This window comes from Lonchura striata, chromosome 13 (genome assembly GCF_046129695.1).
Source record: "Lonchura striata isolate bLonStr1 chromosome 13, bLonStr1.mat, whole genome shotgun sequence".
Taxonomy (NCBI): domain Eukaryota; kingdom Metazoa; phylum Chordata; class Aves; order Passeriformes; family Estrildidae; genus Lonchura; species Lonchura striata.
This window is the reverse complement of record NC_134615.1, coordinates 10,936,231-10,959,478: the sequence shown is the minus strand read 5'-3', so window position 1 is coordinate 10,959,478 and position 23,248 is coordinate 10,936,231. Positions and strand designations below refer to the sequence as shown.

At 42.3% G+C, this 23,248-nt stretch overlaps 1 protein-coding gene across 10 annotated transcripts in view; it reads left to right on the top strand.

Moving 5' to 3' along the window:
- ZNF423 (zinc finger protein 423) overlaps positions 1–23,248 on the top strand; it is a 228,206-nt gene that overhangs the window by 193,750 nt on the left and 11,208 nt on the right. For all 10 annotated transcript variants that reach the window (XM_031505849.2, XM_021536121.3, XM_077786322.1 and 7 more), the window contains 2 exons: positions 11,129–11,260; positions 12,855–12,970. In XM_031505849.2, the coding sequence (XP_031361709.1) occupies positions 11,129–11,260; positions 12,855–12,970 (248 nt within the window). The remainder of the gene's footprint in view (positions 1–11,128; positions 11,261–12,854; positions 12,971–23,248) is intronic.

Here is a 23,248-nt window from a genome sequence, read left to right as displayed (position 1 = left end):
CAGTGACATGGGTGGCACCAGGGCATCCCAGGTCTCCCAAAGCACTCCCCTGAGGAGCCAGACTTTTCTGAGCACACCTCAGCTGGGATTAGAAAGGAAGCCCTGGTCTTGCACTTCTTCTTGTGCAACAATGCACATTCTGTTGGCAATCATAAGGAAGAGAAATGTAGAGTAGGCATCATCTGCCATCCATCCCATAGACCACTGCTTTAGACCATTTCTCTGTAGGCAGTTTTCCAAAAGGACAAGCTGTGTGGGGAAGGCATCCCAAGGCCTTTTCAAGTGCTGCTGGTTGAGACTAACAAGCTTTAGGACACAGATCTTGGCAGCCCTTCTTGCCCTGTCTTGCCACTTCACCCCCTCCATGCTGGTACAGGTGTACCTGCATGTGTATACACCTGTATATATAGAAATGTACAAATACGGGTGTATTTGTAGTTCAGTGGGACAGACCTTTTATTTTACAACTTGGTTTTCCCCTATTCCCACTAAAATATTCCCCATATTATCGGTACCCAAACTCTTTGCTTTTCCTGTCAGCGTGTACCTTATTTTTACTAAGCAGAGGAAAATCCTGCAAGGGTGGGTCTTAGGCTAACATTATTATAGTGGCTGCCATTTAAAAAGTCAATTTTTGCCTACAGGCAAAGTATTGTTATCAGAGTTCATACCTATTTTGCATATATACTATTGTATCTTCCCTACCTCTCTGGGGTGATAGGAGCAAATGCCGACTTCTTAATGCCGATTGTTGAATCTAAGGTTAAAATAAGAACTCACAAAATAAAAAAAAAGAACAAAATGGTGGGTAGCAGGTCTCTGGCAGAGAGAAAGCTTTTTGGTTGAAGCAGGGATTCCATGATGGCTTTATTAAGAATCTTATTTTATTTGAGGGCACAGCTGAAAACAGCAGCTTGATCTTTCCTCCCATTTTTCATTCCTTCGTAGTAACTTTTGCAGGGCCGGTTCTTCTCATGTGGACTTATTAGGTAGATACCCCTAAGTTTCTTTCAAATTCAGTGATTACATATCAGACCTTTCTCTACAGCAATCCAACAACACCTTTGAATCTTTCCAAGTCATCTCAGCCACCTCTGCATGGCTCCAGTCTGTACCATGCATACCCTGAAAGCACCATCCTGTTGGGAACATCTTGGTGCTTCATTTTGGGCAGAGACCTGGGGCTTGGCATTTTTATTTTTTTAATTAATGTAGTTTTATTTTTAAATGCAACTTCTGAGAATGAGAGGAGTTGCAGAGAGCCCTGGAAACCTTACAATGCCAAGAGCATGAGATCTAGGTGAATTTTAGCAAAAATAGCTGTGTAGGACTGCTGCTGTTAATCAGAGCCTCCTGAATATCCTTGTGGTTTGATACCATGGCATGCTCACAGTTACAGGTGGCTGGAAGGGAGCTGCTTCAGCACCACTGTAGGACTGGCTCTTCCAGATCCCTTTATTTAACCAAAAATACAGACTTTCCTTATCTTTTACACTAAGTTTTTTTTGCCACAGACCACATATGTTCTCCAGAGTCTGTCTACAGTGTGCATTTGCACATGGCTTTCCTCAATGGATTAAAAAGCTAATGACATATAAAATAAAAAAAATGTGTTTCTAAAAAACAAATAACAAGCTGGCCATGTTGTGCACTATCAGAGTACCTGTCAACAGCTGTATATGCCTGACCGAGCTACTCACATAGTAAAATACAAAGGAATTTCTTTACAAAGGTAGAAGCCAAAGTCGTCTGAGTTTAGGATCCCAGAAGAAGGTTCTGCCCATGTTTCTCTGCCACTGGTGCCCCTCACAGCTCTACAGAATGTGTGTGCTGGCCCTGAGCTCTCCTGTGCAGAGCTCAGGGCACCTGCTTCAGTGCTGCCTGTCCAGCTCCAGATCATACATGACGTGTGCAAGCTGGCTGGCTTGTGTGCAGGACAAAGAACACATGTAAAGGTGTTATGAGTTTGATATTAGGTTTTATGCATTGTAATCTGTGTTTGTATGTTAGATGAGCACTACCAGAGTAACTTTACAGTCTGTGTTATGCAGAGCCCTTGCTCAGCTGTGAGATCTCTTCCAGAAAGTTACTGGGTTGCAGTTTCTCTTCTTATTTAAGATGAATCTGGCCAGAGGGTTTGATTTCCACCTGGACTGTGGAGTGTGAATCAAACAAATTCCACCAGCATCAATGGGATATGCTCTGTACATTTACTTGTGCATAGTCCCACAGTACAATATATGTCTGCATAATGCAGAGATACTTAAGATATTTTCTTGTTTTCATGCAGATTCTTCTTTTTGACTGCTTTACGGAATATCATGCGTTACTGCTCCCTAGGATTCCTGATTTAAAATATGTCTCACAGGGGAGGTTCATTCTTTTGGGCATATTTACACTTAATGAGCTTTGAGGGATATTTGTGCCATGCAAAATCAGTTACCCATCTTAGTCAGCCAGACCTTATTTAGTCACCTTTGGTTCCCTCTGTTTGCAGTGGCCTCTCATTTTGCCATCCCCAATAACTGGTTTGTGTCCCTGAGCACCTGGGGAAAAGGAGTGAAGGAGACACCTCGGTAGGGGTGGGGGACAGGAGCCTCTCTGGGGCTGGGCTGTGACATGAGCTCAACCCTCAGATGAACAAGTAAGCTCTGGTGCAGTTGAGCTGAATGCTCATGTCAAGATAGCTGGGTAACCATCATTTTCATTTTCCATTAAAATGAAATGAGAGGTGTTTCTGGGTTTTTTTTGCTTGTCTGTAGGTGTTTCAAAGAAATTTGATCTTTAAGTTGATAACAATGCCTTAAGAGATTGCTTTTTAACCAGAATCTTTTCCCTAGGAATACTGTTTCTTAATAAGAAAACAAAATTGATACATATTTAAAAGTAATGCATTTATTTGAGTAAGTGGTGCAAATTGCCCCAGCATTGTGGGGGTACAGCAATTAGCCAGTCTCTGAGTGTTAGGTGCTGTGCCACAAAAATAATGCTCATGGTTGGTTTTCAATTGTCATTTTAATTCCATGCCCATTGCACCATTTCCCAGGTATCTATACTAATGTAATCTTTAATTAGACCATAGCTGATACTGCTGTAAAGTTTACATTGCTGGATACATATGTCTATGTTTATGCAGAATTTGCAATATCAGAATAAGGCATTGCAGAGACTCAAAAGGCATTACACCAATGCAGGGATAATAGAATATTTCTTTGCTGATGGAAATAAGTCTACCCTCCCACTGAAAAAAAAAAATTTACATTTATTATGTTTTGATGCCTGAAAGAACCTTCAGTATTTCTCAGTTAAATTGTACATTTAGGTGGGTTTTTTTAGGAGTTTTATTTCTATTTCTCCTTTTACCAGTTTTTCTGCTTCCCTGATGCCATCATGGGAACAGTTTATGCCTTTCTCTTACTCTGTGCATTGCTGAGTGTAGTTGACAACAACTGGCTTGTAGCCTGTCATGTTAATTATATACTATTAGAGACCATTAATCTGATGATTATTTACACGATAGATTTAAAGTCTATCATGTCAATGTGTACTTGGGAATGGTGATGTGAAGATCAGCGATACACATCAGTGGGAGCTGGTGCTTTAACAAACACCGTGTGCTGTCCCAGGTGTGCTGGGCTGGCTCAGGGGCTGCTCACCCTGCCCTGCACCCCCAGCTCAGGAACCTGCCTCTGAGGGCACAAAAATGCACCCAGCAAAGAGGCAAATGCCTTTGGAGCAGTAGCTGTGGGATGCAGCTGCTACTCCACACCCGGGCAGAGGAGAGGTTGCCCGTGGGAGGGAAGGTTTTGCCTTTGGCACCTTGTGGCTGGCAGGTCCTGGCAGGTCCTGGCAGCTTTGGTGGCCTCTGTGTGACCACAGTTGCCACATGCTGGCACTGCAGGAGGCACGGGTGGGATGTGGAGGGGAGGGGGCACCTGACAGCTCTGGGGGCCTGCTCCTGAGGCTGGGGAATGTGCCAGGCCTGTAAAAGGAGTAAAAAAAGGGCTTTACACCTATTTAAAGTAGGTTTAAAGCTTTGCATGTTTTTAAAGCATTGGCCTATTCCAGTGGGATGTTTAATAAGAGTATAATGATGTTTTAATTTTAATTTTTAATTTCACAAGAAGAATAGATGCCAAGTAGATGCTAGTTATTGCTGTTTGTCTGTACTGAGCTCTTCTATGTGATACTGTCAATAGCACGAGAGGATGAATGTGTTCCTGCTGTGTAGCAGTATAGGGAGCTGCTCCCAGGGAGGAGACCAGGAGCAATAAGGTGTATTTAGCAATACAATGGCATGGGGGAGAATAGTGCAGGGAATAGGCTGTGTGGCCATGGATTCAGGGCTGCCTTACTTCAGTTTGCTCAAGTATTGGCATTAAACTTGAAATAACACAACTGTATTTCAAATCATTGAAATACATTACTTGAGTTGAATTGTGTGGGAATGAGGTGCTCTTACTAAGCTCTGGTTGTTCCTAGAGGTTCATTAGTCTGGATGAAGCTAATTTCATGTGTGATTATGTGGACACTAAAAGACAGCATGTGTTTCTTTTCCTGTATGGGTTTTGCATTTCCATTTTTGCATGGAAGCCAGTAGAGTTATTCCTTAATCAACTATTGCAAATGAGCAGTCAGACCTATCAGGCTTTAGTCCACAAAATGTTTTAATATAGGCTATTTAAAAAAGGCATCTTCAGAGAAAGGCTAATAAAGTGTAAAGTTGTTGTGCTAAAGTATTGTGTGCATTTCTATAAATTATCTTTATGCAGTTTCCCAGATTAATATCCAAATCTAAAATAAAGCTTTGCAGGCAGGTCCCTCTGGGGCTCTGCAGACAGAGATAGATGATGCACAACTCCATGAACTCCTTTGAACTTTCAGATTTTATTTTTCCTGTAAACTGAAAATTAAGTTGATGAAGCTGGGCCTGGCAGCCCCATCCCATGAGTGAGGCTCAGCCTTCCCCTCAGGAGCAGTGGGAGCACAGAGCCTGTGGCCAGGAGCGGGGCAGGGGCTCTGGGGCAGCACAGGAACTCACAGTCGGGAGGAAACTCCCTTCAATCTCATCCCCAGTCCCTCTGGGACCATGCTTCTTTTTGATGGTCATTTTAATATTGCAGTGTACTGACATATACTGGAGGCAGTGAACTTACGAGCTACCCTATAAATAATTTGGCATCTAATTCTGCATATTTTGAGCTTGAGGCCCCCTAAGATGATGAAAGAGTTTAAAGCCCGTTGTGTAGTCAGGTCAATTTAGCATGGAAAAGAATACCTTTTTGAGCCTGAAGAAGTACATCACAAGTAATCCTGGAGTTCGTTACCAGGAATCCATAGGAACTTCCTCTAGCACCAGCAAGTCCTGTGGCTCCTGTCTCCTAATATAGTCCCTGATTTCCTGAATCCCATTTCCCCAGAGTCTCCCCACCTGAAGAAGCGCAATTGCCCTTTGTGCTGATAAACCCTTGTCTGGGCTGCCCATCTTTGGAAAACTATGATAAACAGATCTGATTTTAATGTGTCTTATCCATAGGCAAATATAAGGAAAACCAACAAAATTACATACAAATGCATGTTGGGAACTCTGTATTTTTGCTGGTATTCCTTACATAGTTTCTAGAAAAATCCGAGCCCCCATGTTATCATTTTTCATTAAAGTGATGTTTCTAACCACAGTGGACAGCTCTCATATCCCTTGAAAACTTATAATAGTAAAATTGTCATAAGGATGAAGCAGAAATGCAGGATTTTATTAAACAATCTTCAGCTCATAAAAGGCATCAGTGTTGTGCCATTCTAGATCATATAAATATATTTCAAAGCAGAATCATATTTCAGCAGAGAGATAAAGCACAAAAGAATATGATTAGTGGATACCAACATAAAATATTAAACCATCCAAGAAGGGGTGTAGGGGTATGTTTATCCACACGGGCAAGTCAGGGGTTGAGAGCAAGGCAAGATTTTGGCAATATATCAGTGGAGTCATGAGCACAGATATCTGTGGCAATTTGTGTGTGTGTGTTGTGCAGTGGCAGGGGGGTTTGGCATGGTTTCTCACAGTGCAGAGCTGGGTGTTTCTGCCACTGAAACCGCTGAAGGAACATGATGGGTGTCTTTAGTCCGGCAGAGTCGTCAAAGGGAGATACGAGCTCTACCTGGATAAATAAATAAGTATAAATAGTTTTCTTTCTGATATGTGACCAGATTATTTTCCAGTTGATTTCCAGCCAAGGTCCCAAGGGGGCCACAGATCAAAAAAAGATAAGGGTCAGTTACAAGGTTGAGCTCATTCGGTGTTGCCATAGTAACTGACCTCCAGCATCCCTGGGAGGACGGCACCCAGCTCCCCAGGTGACATTTCTGTTGCCACGCCATCAATCCGCTGCCTTTCACCGCCCAGGCTGCCTAATGGCCGTGCTGCCGCGCCGCGGTGCCGCCGGCCCGCGCCGGCCCGGAGCACCGCATCTCCTTGGCAAGGAGGGGCACGGCCACGCCCTCTGGGATTAATTACCAAAATGCAGTGGAGCAGTGTGGTCCAAATGGTTTGTGTAGCAGGTCGTGGGTTTAGGCAGCAATGGCGAGGAGGAAATGTCGACCGTACAGGAGATGCCGTCTTCATCCGATGTGACCGTCTGCAAATTTGCCGTCCCCTTGGAGCAGTTGCAGTGTGTCCTCAGACCTTGGTTTTACTTCCATCCTTGGATTGTTTTTAATGAAAACCAGTGGTGGAGTGGTGCAAAACAGATGAGAGATCAAAGTGGTTCTCTGCAGGCTTTGTGTTTGAGGGGGTGTCCATCAGTGCTATCCTTCCCTTGTTCCAGCCCCTTGCTCCTTCACAGCCACATGGAAAAAAATTGCTGGGGAAGCTTCTTTTCTTACATTATAAAATTTTCCCTTTGATTTCTTATTTACTGGGAAATGAATTGCATAAACAGAATAGTTCCATGTAGTTTTCATTTTATTTCCCTGTGTTCATTCCAATTTCTATTTATTTCTACTATAATTAGAGCACACGGCCCATTTAATTTCTACCAAATTTATGATGTAATGGATAGAAGAAGGTTCTCTGTGAACACAGTATATTAATGCTTTGTTACAGTGAATCACAGTCTTTCAAAGTTCTTTACAAACACAGTTAACTCATGGATGTGAACATCTAAGTACAGGGAAGAAATTTGCTTTTATTGGCTTAATTTGCTACAGTAGAGTAGAAATATACTGGTCTGGAAAGCTATAGTGTGGGATGTACATGTTGTTGTCAGCAATGAACATAATTGTCTTACATGATCTCTCAAATTAGGACTATTGCAGTTATTCCATAAGGGAAAATTTTTGCTTTATTGAGTAGAAGAGAGAAGTTTTAACTAACAGTAAAGACAATGCCATCTTGATTTTTGGTGTTCAAATCATCTACTTGTTGGTGTACCGTGTCAGTACACGACAGTGTTAATATGTATTTTCACATTGCCATTAATATAGTTATAATTAGAAATGCAGCTGATGCTGTAAATGGGTTTAATACAGCATTATTAATTATACTGCATCCTCGCCAGGAGGCTGCTGGTGTCGGTTCTCTTAGAGGCTTAGAGACTCATTGTAATATGTATTAAATGCACATTACTGCAGCAGAAATAGCTTTATGGAGAAGCATATTCCCACTCTAAAATGGGCAGGATGGCAGTGTAAGTGCTACTAAACACCCTATCAACATATTTAAAACCATCCTGCAAAGGCACCTGAACTTGGGAACAATGAGTGATGTGCTCTGCCACCGTGGTTCAGCTGGGTCTGTGCAGCCACTAATCCTCACTAACAGGCAGTAAATTATGTACCTCCAAATTTATACAAATGCCTGCCTTTGACATCAGTGGGCACCACCCAGGTTTCACCTTCAGGATTCAGATAATCAGCTCTCATTCCTACTGGCTTCCCTCAAGACCAGTATGGAAATAAGTATGTGTCTGCCAGGGATCAAATGCTTTTGGAGACAAAAGTAGGTACTGCAAACATTACAGGATACTATCATCTCCCCATGATACTTTTACACAAAGCGCTCTGTTCCTCTTTTGGCCTGACATAGTTTCAGCCTGGCAGAATCCAGTAGGCCTGCTTGTTTTAAACAAGAGCACATCCTATTATTTTTTTGAGAAATGAAGTGTAAAATTAATGCTTATTATTTTGAGCTCAGGAAAAAAAGGCAAGAAACCCAAGATTCTTGCTTGCTGTGCATTGCTTGTTTAGTCCTGTAATCTTCTGATCCCTCCACAGATACACTTACGAAGAAATGGGAGAAGATCTGGCATAACAAACTGTAAAAATCTGCATTTTATTTTACAAATGAGAGGGGCTGCATAATTCACTTGAGTTATGTAGGTCTCTCATAGATGCTTGTCATGCTAGAACAAAAAAGGCGAATAAGAATGAGGGAAATGATGATATGTTTGCTGTTGCTTGTGCCCAGCACCACACATTTGACTGTCACACCACATTGTCAAAAAGCCTCCTTGCATGTACCTAGATGATCTTATATAATTCAGGGAAGTTATTCTCCAAAGGTGACTGAGTATCTCTATACATGTGCTGTGTTTCTGTCTAAAATAATATGCTGTAAAATGCCATAGAGGAGAGAGTGATTATAGCACCAATTCTATCTATATCTTTGGGCATTTTCATATTTTGAATACACATGCATGAAAAGAGAAACGTTTGTCATGCTAACCATGGTACTTTTTCCCTCTTTTTTTCTTTCTGGATGGTTTTATAGACACAAGAAATACATAATGGACTCCTGTGGGAGTGGAATAAAAACCCCCACCGGTGAGGAGAAGGCCTTATAATTCAGAAGTGGATTTGCAAATCAAAAGGTCTTGCCTCGAGTGGGATAAATTTCCAGATCTGCAGGAACCCATTATGTTTTATTATTTTTCATTCTAGTTTTAGTTTGTTTGTTATGGGTTTAACTATTTAAAATACTGCAGGGATCAGCCAAGAAAATACATAATCTCTGTTACCTAATTAAACATACCAAGCTTGTAAGAATATTCTTTAACTGAAATGCTGAGCATTGTTTGTTTTTCTTTTTTTTTTTTTTCTTAGTTTTACTCAAATTATAGATACTTAGGCTGGAATAGGAGCAGCAGTCTAGTCATCAGTATGTGTCTATCTGTATTTATGAACACATGTGCTCACACAGGACCATAGGCTGTACATGAATCACTGTTTTCCAAATACCCAGTATGTAGAGGGTAGGAAAATGAATGTCAAACATGATTTCTCTGATTTATTTGTAGAAGGCATTTGTTCCATTCCCCCCAGTTCCTCCTTTGTCCTCTGCGGGTTTATTGCAGCATTTGGTTGCTGTACACAGCGGTGTGGCTGGGCATGCTCAGCATGAGGCTCATGTCCCTTCCCCATCTCTTCTCCCCTCTGGAGCAGGTTGCAAAATTCACACAAAGCCAGAACTTTTCAGGCAAGGGCCTGGTGGGAGAATCCAGCCTTAGGCCACAGTGAGGGGAGAGGGCCTGGTTTGGAAAGCTGCACATTAGAGAGGGCAGCATGGAGGCTGTGCGAGCAGAGCATTGCAAACCTCATCGCGTCCTAGAAACATCCCAGTCCCTGCTTGTGGCTCCCAGGGGAATTCATAGAGCTGCTGCCACGGAGCTACCAGCCCTTTCATCTTTCTGTTCCTGGCTCTTTCCTTTTCTCTTTTTATCTCTTTCCCAACCCACCTGTTTATTTGTCCCCACGCCGCCTCCCCACTCCCCAGGCAGCTCTGGTGCAGCATTCACTGTGGGCACCCACTGCCACAGGGCTCCAGAGGCAGCACGGGCAGCCCTCCACTTGTACAAGCCTTGTACAGGGGCCTTGGGATCCTGAGAGTACCAAAGGCTTCATAGCAAGCAATACTTTCCTTCTGTTTAGCCCCTTTAAAAATAGAAAAAGCTAATTTGAAGCAACTGTAAGTAAAGACTGTGCTTCTGAGGGCTCACATTATTCGTAAGAGCCAAATGTACTTGGCAAGGATCAGTTCATGGGGTAATGTAGTCATTTCTTAGCAATCTTGGAACTAAAAATTAATAGTCATTGATATTTGAGGATGTAAAAATAAAGATGAGTTTAGAACAAAAGAAATAATTTATTTAGTTTTTAAAATATGTTTTCATGAGAAATTCATATGCTGCCACAGTGAAGGAAAGACATTTTTCAGGGAGTTATTTGCAGAAACGAACCCCTGTATTAAAACCTTTTAGGTAGTTTCTGATTTTTATAAACTGTATGCTATGTTTTCTAAAATTCTGCAACTCCCTCCTTCCCTTCAAGAAAACCAAAGCATTGTTTAGTTTTATGTGTGAAAATTGCTTTAACATGACTTCAGTACCTCAAAAAAAAAAAAAAAAGCTCAACTGCACCCAGAACAACAAACTCCAATAAACAGAGAAGCATATCATCTTGCAAAAGTGGTAGGCTTGAACCAAGAGTAATAATTATTGCTATTTCACTGAGTTCAATTAGAATGTAGAGACATCTAAAATAGGCCCTGTGTATAAAATACTTAAGATACATGACAAGGAAATTCCGCTATCAAATGACATTTAAATAACTTCAGTGGTCTCTCTACACCTTGTAAAAAGCCAAGAAATACAAAAAGATTTACACTGACACCCTGCTTTCAGCTCCTGCTATTCTCCAACACTTCCTTCCTCTCCTGTATGTTTGCAGTGTACTCTGAGGTGAAGACATCACTTCAGCCCTCTGTCAGCACTGGTGGCTGAATTCTCACTCTTAAAGTACTTCTAAATGCTTTTTGACTCTTTAATCCTCTGCACCCAGAGCAGGGCTGCTGTCCCTTTGTGGCAGGGCTGTTGGGAGCCCCATGTGGATAGAGCCTGCAGCCGGGATGGGGGGGCTGCACCCCTGAGCGCCAGTGGCTCCTGCTGCTCCGGGGCTGGGGGTGCTGGGGGTGCTGGGGGGGTTCTGGGGGTGCTGGGGGTGTTATGGGGGTGCTGGGGGGGTACTGGGGGTGCTGGGGGTGCTGGGCCCCGTGCGCCAGCACAGGCGGCTGCTGCCTCCCCAACGCTAATCTGCTGTGTCACTAACAAGTTGTATCATTTGAACCTTGCAGAGGAAGGCATCAATCATGAGTGCAAGCTGTGTAACCAGATGTTTGACTCTCCGGCAAAGCTCCTGTGTCACCTGATTGAGCACAGCTTTGAGGGGATGGGAGGCACATTCAAATGCCCTGTTTGTTTCACAGGTAAGACAGGGAGGCCAAGACAAGCCTCAGCGTGCATGGCTAGATCCAGAAATGACACTCGGGGGATTTGTAAAATACTGTATTCCTTTCCCTGGGAAAAAGAAAGACTGTGCTTGGAAATGTTCAAATATCCTCTGTCTGAAGCTGGGGCTCGCTCTGCCGAGCAGCTCTGTGGTGTTTGACACCGAGCAGCGCTGCCATGTGCAGCAGGCTCTGCATGGCCCCCACGTCTCCAAACATTCCCATTTTGCCTTGTGGCTCAAAGGTGCTATGTGTTTCCAAGTGCAGGACTTGCAAAGGATGGACCTGCTCTTGCAAGCCCTTGTTCACCTGAGCAAAGGCCAGGTGGTTCATGCTCTTCTTACAACACTGAGTAAAGAGGAGTAAAGGTTTGATAAGACCAAATTGTACAACTCTATGGTTTTGCCAGCTGCTCTCTCAGAGGGTTTTTTTATACCCAGTTTTCTTACAGTGGCACATTTCTAACTCCGGTCTGAGAGCCTACTACGTATTCCTTCTCTGTAGATCATTCAAGCTGTCTCATCAGTGCAAATGATCATGGGTGATTCTTGCTTTTCCAGGATCTGCAGGGTGCATGCTAAAGGCTTCCTTTTATACTCGCTTCAACACAGTAGTTAACATCTGCATTTCCAATCTGTTTGAGAGTTAAGGATCGTGTAGGTGTCACTGTGAGCCTGTTGTCAGTAAAGGGGCATGGCAGCACCTGCTATTCCTTTAACTTTGGTGGGAATAAGGTGAATCTACATTCTTTACAGTTTGACCCACCATTTGAGAAAATGTTTTTTGTGTGATCTTGGAGTTAATAGATCCTTTCTGAAATGTGCTGTAAAGCTTTTTGGATGCATTTGTTAAATTCTGCTGAAGAAGCCCTTTTCACGTACAGATAACCATTCATGTAAAGTGAGACAAAAAGTTAAATCAGATATAGATATATTTTTAACCAGCTAAAGCTATGGTTCAGTACTTCAAAATACACTTCAAAATTTCCCTCAGTAAAGTCAGAATAATTGTCAATCCAGAATCATAATGCAAATACTGTGATATTTGTGCTGTTAAGCAATTATCTTTTTCTTTTATACTGAATGGACAACCTATTTAAAAGACCTAAAAACTGTGGCAAGCCTGCCCTTTCAGAATTCACATTTCTGCCAGAAATGCTGTTCTGGGCCATGTGTCTTCCAGACCAGCCATCAAGGCTTCTCCTGGCCCAGTTGTCCTGCATTAAAAATGTATCTGATGCACCTGCCATGGGCCCAGGGCTCCCCACGGGAACAGTGACGTTCTCTCTTTGGTCTGATGGTTGAGTTCTTCTAGTTACCTGTGGACAGTGTTAGCTTTATGTGAAATATCAAAAATCCATACAGGATGTAAAGTCTGTTAGAAGTAAGCTGACTGTCAGCCTGGAGACTCTAAATTGACTACTTGTAAGGAAATTCTGCTGAACCAAGTGTATCAGCACTTCTCTCTGGCAGATATCCTTGGACCTTTTACAGTTGCAGAGACTCTGAAGTGCAGTTTGAGACGAGGTGCCTTACACGAAGCAATCCTAACTAACTGTACTGTGTTGTTTCAGTTTTTGTACAGGCAAACAAACTGCAGCAGCACATCTTCGCAGTGCACGGGCAGGAAGACAAAATTTATGACTGTTCCCAATGCCCACAGAAGTTCTTCTTTCAAACAGAGCTTCAGGTATGTTTACAATAGGAGTAAAAACAAAGCTAACGCTGTTGATATCTCTGTGCAACTGTCACCCCTGTGCAGCATTTAGAAAAGGTGCCTAACCTTGGTATGGTCTCTTCTGCCCTTAAACAGTTTCTCAAAACAGTCTCTCAGTCTCCTTCTGCCTCCCTGGGTGCCTGGAGGAGAAAAAGGTCTCTGAGCATGGCTGGAATAAATAAATAAATAAGACAAGACAGATATCATGATTTATGAGTATTTCTCTTGACAGTAGTGTTGCTACATCCTTACATGTCTACGTCAAACACCTTGTAAATAATTTCTTTTCCTCCATTAATAATTTAGGGACTGATTAACATACAAAGACTAAGCAAATGGTAGCTGCCCCATCCCTTTCCCTGCTGCTAAATCATAAGTAAAGGAATTTTCCCTGCTGAGGTATGAGAAAGCGTGGGTGGGTGCAGCTCGATGTGATGCTGGGGCAGAGGCTCCTCCCAGGCAGCAGCACATTGCTGGGCTGTGGCTCTGCACACCAGGCCTGGCTTTCCCTGGCAGCACTGGGGGCTGCAGCCACAGCAGCTGTAGCCTCTGCAGAGGCAGTGCTTGGCTCACACCCATTCCCAGGGACACAAAAGCTTCTGCAGGGGCTGGACCCTGAGCTGGGTACGCTGCTGCAGGCACTCTTGGAGCCCTGGCCCCAGAGACCTCCTTGGAGCAGGGAGGCTGGGGGTTAAACCCCACCAGAAGCCTTGGTGCTGAACCCATCCAGGCACTGAACCTCCACGTGTGTGTGTGTGTGTGTGTGTGTGCAGGGCTCCTCTCGGGCAGTGGAGCTCAGAGCCTGCCCTGGCAGGGAGCTCGTGGGGAGCTGCCCACCCTGGCTGGCCTCCTCACACCTATCTCACCTGTGCAGCATGGCCACCAAAATCACCCCTCCCATCCCCTGGGAAAGGCAGTCTTTTTATAGAATGGTACCATATGCCTCATTTAAATGTATTAGCTTTTTAAACCACAATTTACTTAAACTTTGGAGGGTTTTTATTTATCTTGCTGAATTCCCAAGCTGCTGCCTCTTGTGTTGTGCTGTCATGCTGTGGAAGGATGGCTGATCTTTTCACTTTGTTGATTTTATATTTTTTTTCTCCCAGGGGATCCCGCCTTTCCCTTGTTCTAGCGACCTGATTTGCATAAGTGTACAAAAGTTTTAACTATACCTTGTTAATATTTTAATAAAGTCAGCAGATTTTGGGATTGTGTGTTCTCACTATGAACATTTTATGAAAGCAGCAGTGGCTTGCAAAGACAGCTTCAATTTTTCCTCCCATATCTACCTAAAAGTGGTGTTTGGTCAAAATGCCAGCACAATTAAAATGGGAACACTGGCTTCCTAGGCCACTGCATTAACCTTTAGAATCTGATGATCAAATAAAGAGAACCTGGTTAAATTATAGTCTAAGCAGCCTGTTTTTTGCAATTACAGATTTTAATTACATAGTGTTTCAATTCTGAAGTTTTGTGCATTGCACAATTGCTTCAAATGTCATCTTTAATCATATAAATTAGGATTGTAATTTTTTCAGTTTTTATGCAGGATTTTTCTGCACTCAAAATTTTTCTGCTTATAATAATTCATAATAATTACATGAGTATTTTTGAATGATGTTGGCTGAATGAAAATGCAATACTTAGCTGCACAGTTTTAGTCTTTATTTCAGTAGTGACTCAGAAATGTGTGTTTATTTTATGCCAGGGAATTTACTAATGCAAATATTGGAGCCAAGGAGGACACAAAATATGTGTATAAATCAGTTAGAAATGTGTAAGACTTTTGAGAACCAGTCTGCCTTGGCATGATTATCTCATTAGTTTCTGGTGTGTAAGCTGCCTGCTCTAAATTCCTCAACTGTTGGTTATATTTTTGTTGAGTAATGAAGATTTAGTATTATTTTAGTGCACCAGTTGTTCAACTGCTACTTAGGGTTAAATCTGCATAAACCTTTCTGTGTCTTTAACTGTGCAATTATCTTATGTGGGCAAATCAGCCTCCATCAAGGGGCTCTGCTTGATGAATTTGACTGTTCAGTTCTGAACTTGCTTTCCTACTGGCATGAAATAACTGGTATCAAAACCTGAACCTACGCACTGTTTTCCTTCTTTGTATTTTCAAGTGAAACCACTGAAAATATGTTTAAAAAAACTGAGCAAATTCGACTATTTCAAGAAGAAATTCAGAGTGGGGTGCTTGTAGAAAAGCATGAAAAACAAGGAAGGTGGGGAAAATGACAGGCAGCAAAGGGAAAGGGTAACTTTTAGAGATGTCACAGACTGGCATGAACTAGCCCTGCTAATTTTTGATCATTTTTTTAAAACAATGTGTGTGCCATGTGATGAGAAACTGTAAATGCTGCTATAAATGTACCTCTAGTGGCTGGTGCAGATACTGCTTTGGTAGCTTAATGCTTTGGAAGTGATCAAACCCTCTTTGTGCTGCTGAGGTAGTAGTTGTATTTTAATAAAGGTTTTTGCTTTGAAGTTCACACCATCTGATGGACATGTAAAACCAAGGCTTAGGAACGCTTTGAGAAGCTGAACTTGCTTTATAAATGGTTGGAATTTTGGTGAGAATCTGGAGCAATGAGTCAGTGATGTTACTTTAATGATATTGCCACAAGAAAAGAAAACAAAATGCAACTTAATTGTTTACATTATCTCACTGGAAATAAGGAAAGAAAACATGGGAAGGTTAAGCATGAAACACAAAGGAAAGAGTATGTGTGATAACCCCACACACCCTTAGGGCAAAAGAGGAAAGGCTGGCAGCTCTGTGTTTTTCACATCCTCACTTTGTACAATTGACAGCTATGAATATAATGAAATTCTCCTGTAAAAAGAGTGAATTTGTAGCTCATATATAAAACACCAAGGCTGTGGCATTTCATTCATTACTGAAACATGCTCACTGAAACAAGTGTGGAGGTGGAGGATTGGGGTTTCCTCACATGTAGGGCAGAAGGAGCCCTTTCAGACAGATCCCCATCTCCAGGAGCTGTGCTGGGAGCTGCTGGTCCAGCTCCTCAGAGGCACCTGGAGCCATGGGCACTTGGATGTGGCAGATGAGCTTGTTCTTTGACAAGTGAAGTTTTGATCTTTGCTGTTTAAAACATAGCAGGGAACCCTGCCAGCCCCAAAGATGGGTCAGAAATGGTGACACATAATGAGTGCTGAGGGTTTTATTTGTGGTGTGATTCACCAAGGAGAGATCCCTCCTCAGGCGTTTGCATCGGGAATTGTACTAAGCAAATTGTGACTGAGCAGTGGTTTTCAGGGAAAACTTGAGAAGGATTTTTTTGTGAACTCTTTTGCCACACTGCTTTTCCAAGGAACCATCACATAACAGGTGAAGTATTTGTATTTAAAGGATTAATTCCTGCTGTTTGCTTGTGTACTGTTAATCACACTGTTTCCTCCTAAATGATTACAATTGATGAAAACTAAGGCAAGGGATGTAATAAACAATGCGCAAATAATCCAGGTACCAAGGGAGAAGGGTACCTGCCAGGTCTTTCCTAGCACAGGTGTTCAGGTGTTTTATTGCCTGATATGAATAAAGGGCTTTCTTTTCTGCTCAGATTTGGAGATATGTCAAACCACTAAATTAAGAGAGCTTCACTGAAGGAATGTGCTGTCTTTTGAAATGCCCAGTTTTTTAAAGGTACACATATCAAAAGGAGCTACTATGGCTCACTGGCTAACACTGTGGTCTGTCTTCCCTCTCGTTTTATTTTATGTGAAAAGCTAGCAATTTTCATATATCCATAAACAGGAATGAGCTGCTGCACAAAAATGCACTCATTATATTAATAATGATTTACCATTAATGTCCTCCAGGGGCTTGATTTGGTCCACATCAAAGTCCTTGGGATTTTTTTCTGCTGATTACAGCAGATCAAGCCCTAAGCAGGTTTTCTCTTTTTAAGTCTGCTTTTAATATCAGCTCAATGTTAGATGTGCCACACCAGACCACAGGGCTGTGAGGACACAGAGGACTGTGACCTGCCCAGGTGAGGGGACAGCACAGCGAGCTGTCCTGTGGTCTGATGTGACCCAGTGGGGGACACCGAGGACCTGCTCATGCCAGTGGTCCTTGGGGCCATCTGGGTACAGCAGTGGCCCCTGAAGCACGGAGGGGAGTGGGCGAGTCTGCAGGGCTCACCTCACCTCCAGTGGAGCACTGAAAAAAAGACTTCAGCAATTTTTAGTCTGTACCCAGCCATATCTCCAGCTCCTATTTGAAAAATGAACTTTACCTGCTTTCTGGGGGTATAAGAAAGCTTACTTAAGTAGAAGTAAAATTTTTCTTCCAGCCAGCTCTCTGTGCTTGCAGCAGTACAGTATCTCAGTGTTTCTGGGCTCCAGTGTCCATTCAGGCAGTGAGAGAAAGGTAATTCCATGGTATTTTGAGGAAGTTGCAGAAAATGTTTCTCCTTGAGTGTGTGGATAGCAGGACAAATGGGACCTGAAATGTGGCTCTATCTCAAGGCAGTGCTTTCACTTGATATAACTTTTGCTGTATTTCAGGACTTAGTGTGGCTTAGATGGCAAACACTAAGAGCTTTTTACTGAAAACATAACACAAGCTCTTTCTAAATTTCACACAAAGCACACACAAAATCATGTGTAGAATTCATTTTATGCAAGCAACATCCTTTTTTTTCTTTTAAATTAGAATTTTTATCTTTGCATTTTAGGCTTTTAAGAACCTGTCGGCTATTTTTCCTTCTTTTGTACTTTTATTTTTTAGTTTAAAATTTTTTTAAAATGTCATTCCTTCCTTAAAATTGTAAAAGTGACTAGTCAGTTATCCTAGCAGACTTGGCTAGCATTTCTTAAAAAAAATGTTGCTATGGTGCTTGGAGTATTGTTAAATTTTAATTATTAGTAGTTACAAAGCTAATAAATTACTAGACTACCAAAATCTATTTCAGCCATATTGCTGTGTTTCATTCAGACGCAGTCAGATAATTATAACTAACAATAATTAAAAATTAAAAGTGCTGTAGGCACATACCCATCATGTTGAGTCTGCCTGCCTGAATGTTCTTTATGGACTGCAAAACCACAAGTTTTATCTGTGATCTATTTTCACAGTAGGGAAGAGTTTTTACCTATAAGGTCTCTGGTTTTCAATGTGTGTGTTTAAATTCAGGGGAGGAGGAGGAATACATGACTGTTTGAAAATTTGGAGTTAGGGACAGGCTCTGATAAGGACCAAAGCTAAGAAATTCCATTGTAGACTACGTGGGGCTGGTGCCTGGTCTGCAGCAGCTGTAGCTGGGGTTCTGTGCAGGGGATGCTGGAGGTTTCCTGGGCCTGACATCCACAGAGGTTACTGTAAGAGCAAGGGCTGCTGCTGCTCACACACCCTGCGTGGTTTGTAGGCAGTGCCTTCTTCCCTTGCACAGAGGCAGGCAGGGGGTGTTTGCTGGGGCTGTGGGAACAGTAGCAGAGTCCAGACCGTGGCCTCTTCGTGTGGCCACCTCTGCTGCAACAAAGGAGGGTGCAGAAATCTTGAATTGCCCTGGTGCGGTGTAGTGCCAAGGTGTAGCGTTTTAATTTGGAAACATGGTTCTGATCAATATATTGCTGCATCTTTATCCTGTCTGAGGTTTCTTCAGTGAGAGGCACAAAGATCTCTCACCTGAGATGAAGTTATGTCTGGCACTGGAGCAGCATGGCCTGTAACAAAAACCCTTCCTTCATTTCTGAAACATTAGGGCCATTCTGTGGCTGGCCCTGACTAACAAAGTGCACACAACTTCACATTAACATGTGCAGAAAACCCAGCAGCCGTGCAGAGTGGAGGAAAAAAAGAAGGGAGCCAGGTGAAAGGCATCGTTTTAGTCATTAATGCACTTAAGCGCACCCAAGTGTCAACATGTGTGATCAAGTGTAAGGAGGCATGTCGTTCCAATGTGGCAGTGCTGGCACACAGACGGGGCCTCCTCCAGCAGAGATGGCACTTGGATCTGCTGCTCAGGCTGCCCAGCTAAACCCGTCGTTGCCTGTCATCTATGCCCTAGGGCAAGGGTCCAACCAACTTTTGCGCAGGCACCATGCCATCCCAACAGATGGGCAGGAGTGTAAGCCGCCAAGAGACAATGTATATGCATCAATTGTGTTTATTGAAAGCACAGTTCCTGGCTGGAAATGTTCAAATGTCTATTTATTTTGAGATAAGATGCCTTTAGTTAATGGGTAGGGAAATGCAGCTTAGCTTTGAATTAATCACTTTATATACCTTACAAAATATAATGCGGACGTGAAGGTGTAAGATGTGCTGATTATGCGGAGATCTGTCGTGACACAGAGTCCCCCCTAAAACTGAACTCAGTATGCCAAGGTGCTACTTGTCTCTAAGTACCAGAGACCAAATTTTGTAGGTGCTGCACATAATTGTACACATCTCTGGCTCAACGCATAGTGATATGCAAGGAGCTAACCTTTTACACTGGCAGGTTTTCCTTTGCACACAGGTGTATAAGCTCACCTCCCCTCTTAGTGGTAGAAAACACTTTTACTTTTTGGGCAATGAGGGTGATACATTAATCCAGACCAGAGCTAGACTAGTTTACACATCTCACTGAAGAGGTTTGTTTTCCATGTGGCTAAAAGAGAGGAAAATCATATAATATGCATTTGTATTTGACAGCACTGTTGCCCACCAGAAAGGGTAAATTATGGAAGGATCCAGAGAGGAGTCTGTATGCACACATTAAAGGGTGTTCCCTTCCCCTACTTGTTAGCTTTATTCAATTAAGACTTGTTAGTGTTCTTGAAAGATGTGCTTTGAAGACCCTTCTGAATATACAATTTGATATTCATAAGGATCCAGGCATACTATATGTAAATAAATAAAGCAGGCATGTAGTACTTCCAGATACATTAATGCATTCCCCTCCTCATGGAAGCAGAGCACATGAGCTGTGTTAAACATCCATCCTGACCAAAAGGAGGAAGCACAGGAGAAGAAATGAGAAATGGATTTTCTTTCCGAAAGACCAGATTGCACTCTCTGGTCTGGCAATAACAATTACTAATGACATTTAGAGAGAAATTAAGGATGAGAAATGCAAGTTGGCATTTCAGCAGTGCCAGTCAGTAACATTGCATCAGAGCTCACAGGAGAGATGAGAAAAAGTTTAGGGATGGAAAATTAATTTTGTTATGTCAACAATTAACAAATACCTTTTCTTCATTCTTTACCACACTTATCACAAATTACCACTGTGATAGTATTTAGCAGCTCCTCAGGTGAATGAAAATTTCAGCACTTTGAAATTCTTAATTCTAGAGTCGAAAGCACGTGTTTATGTTTTGCTGTGTTTTGTTCAATAATGAAGGATAGAAAGAGGTTCAGACTGACCAGGGAGGGAGAGCATGAGTTCTTGGATCTGTATAGCAAGAAAATTCTGTGGATTTTTTCTGCAGATCTCTGAGATTCTTATAACCATGAATGAATTAAGTTTACCAGCACATTTTCTGAGGGGTTTTTTTTGTGTGTGGGTTTTGTTTTGTTTTGTTTTGTTTTGTTTTGTTTTGTTTTGTTTTGTTTGGGTTTTTTGGGTTTTTTTTCTGTTTTGCAAATTTGGAAAGGCAAGGTTGAATAATATACCCTGTTCCATGCACAATTTTGGAGGAGCCAGACATAAAGCCCTGGAAACCTCAGACCTTTTATTCCAAAGTCCTTCACGTGTTCACAAGGTGACATCCCTGTCCCCACAGGAGGGTGGTAGGAAGCCCTGTTTGCTGCTGCTCTGTGTAGAGGTGGAGCACAGGGGCCAAAAGCTGTGGGGCTGTGAGCGTGGCCATGGCACAGCTGGCTGGGCAGGAGCAGTGTCCTCAGGGAGAGCACAACCGGCCAGCCCTGCGTGGCCCTGCCGGGCTGGGGAGCACATGCCTTTGTGAGCAGGGCAGGGGCCTTAAAACAGAAACAGAACGCTTGTGTAACACGTAGACAAATAAATTTTTTTCCCTTTTGTTTTCTCTCTGAAATGTCTTGTCAGAGATTTTCTTTGCTGGTGGGAAGAGATGTCTGATCCATCTCCTTTGATTTTCCCCTGTTGTAGTAGCTGCTGTGGAGCATGGTTTGGGGTCTGAGCAGAGACTGGCTCCGTTGCCTCCTGTAAGTGTCGCTAGCATCCAGAGGAACCGACTGTTTTTCAAAGGAAGAGGGATGCTTCATTGGAAAGGGCAGAGTATAAGCATATTTAAAGAAAATAGTGGATCTTGATCAGCCTCAATTTTAAAGAGCTCATGGAGGGTACTGTACAGCAGCCTTTTAAAAGTTCAGTCTCTTCCTTTGCTTGCAAAGACCGAAATGGGGATGCTTGTCCAGACATAACAGTATATGCCTGAGTGTTTTCACAAGAAATGTCTAGATCATTAAATATAATAGGTCTCAGCTGCAGTTTTGATCACTGAAGCATGCACACAATTCATCACAGCAAATTAGGTACGTCTTTGTAACTTATCTTTCTGCAATTTGCTGGCACTTCTAGAGAGCTGAAACTTATATTGGATGTGCTGCAGAAGCCATTTCAGATAAAATATTCTGTGTTTATTGTTGGAGAACAAGGATTCCCTAATAACAAAAACATGGAGCAGTGTATGTTTCTGCTCCTGCATCTTGCAGAACTAGCAATAGTACCAGTAGAGATCCCCAGCCACATTCATTATTTATATATTTCAGTGAATTTCTTGTCTGCAGTAAAAGAGATATAAGCTTCAACATCAGTCTGTGCCAAATTCTATGCTACAGCCCATTCAGAAACCTGAGGCAGCCGTGGTTCTCAATCATTACACAGCCCATTTATCTGATTGGAGTTTTGTCCTCCCTGCCTTGCTGAAATGTTGCGTGTTCTTTAAAAGCCAAGTTTGACCTTTGGAAAGAAAAGGCATTTGCTATTTTAATTTTAGGGTTTTTTTTAGAGAGAACCTGAGCATACTTAAATGGAAATTGGCATTGAAAAGCAGCAGAGTTATTGAAAAGCATTTACTTTATTACTAGAAGAGAACAGACGCTAGTGGATTCAAAAATTACATTTCAATGGACTCATCAGTTTCAGTCACTAGTTAGTCTGTGAACAGATGGATATATTTGTAACAGTTAACATGAATTTATACCCTGGAATTTTACATTTGCCCTAAGAGTACTGCTATCTTAGTTGCTGCCTTAGTTGAAGGGTTTGGAGATTCATTTTATCTTTTGGAAAAAAAAGCTATGTTTGTTTCTAATTGCAAAGATTTCTTACATCATAGAAATTGTCTCAGCTTTCAGAAATGTGAATGATACACAGCTTCTGTGTAAGGAAAATGTTGTAAAAGAATCCCCAGTACAGCTGCTGCAGAAAAAATACACATCTTGGCCTAAACCTAGATAAACCCCTGTGGATTGAGAAAATAATTTTCAATAACCAGATATTTTTAACTCTGTGTATGAAGGTAGTAATCACAGTCACCTGTATTTGCATCTAGGGTCTGTCACAGTCTAATTGCTTGTCTCTTTCCAGGCCTGCCCCCCTAAATTTTAAGGCTTCTGGTTAACTGAGCAATGCATTAAGCACTCCATCTCCAAAATAGAAAGAAATACTGCCCTAGCCTCTACCATGTGGCATCTTTAGGTTTCAGGGATTTCGTTTAAATCTGAAATTTATGTCTAGGAGAAATAAATTATTAGATTGTAAAAGCAGCTGGGGAGGGAGTAAATATAGTCTCTTTTGTCCTCTATATCATTTCCCCAGGAAGATAATAAATGTGTGGCAAGCGTCTTGTGTTTTCTCTGTCATACAAATGTTGTGTGTGTGTGCTGTATTTCAGATGTGAAGCCTAGACTCCAGGCAGGAAATCCTGGAGTGATACTGTACTGCTGTTGCCTACTGCTGTGGTGCTGGTGGAGGCCCCATCACTTTTACTGCTTAAAAATAATTTGTAAAATAATTTCATGAAGAAATTTAAAAGCCCTTGTGTGTAGCCCTGATTTCCAGAGTAAGAGATTTAAGGTGTAATCCTAGGGTTTATCTCCTCAGGCAGTGAAAGGCAGCAGGAGCAGCAGCCCTGGCTGCTGGAGAGAGCTGAGCATAGGGGTCCTGCCCTGTGACCCCATCCCAAGGGCCAGTTTTCCCAGGGGCATTTTAAAGATCATAAGAGAGATTCTTGTTAATTCCTCCCTGCTCTACCTGTTCTCATTTTTATGTGAGGTCAGATGCATGGAACAAGCATGATGAGTGGCCA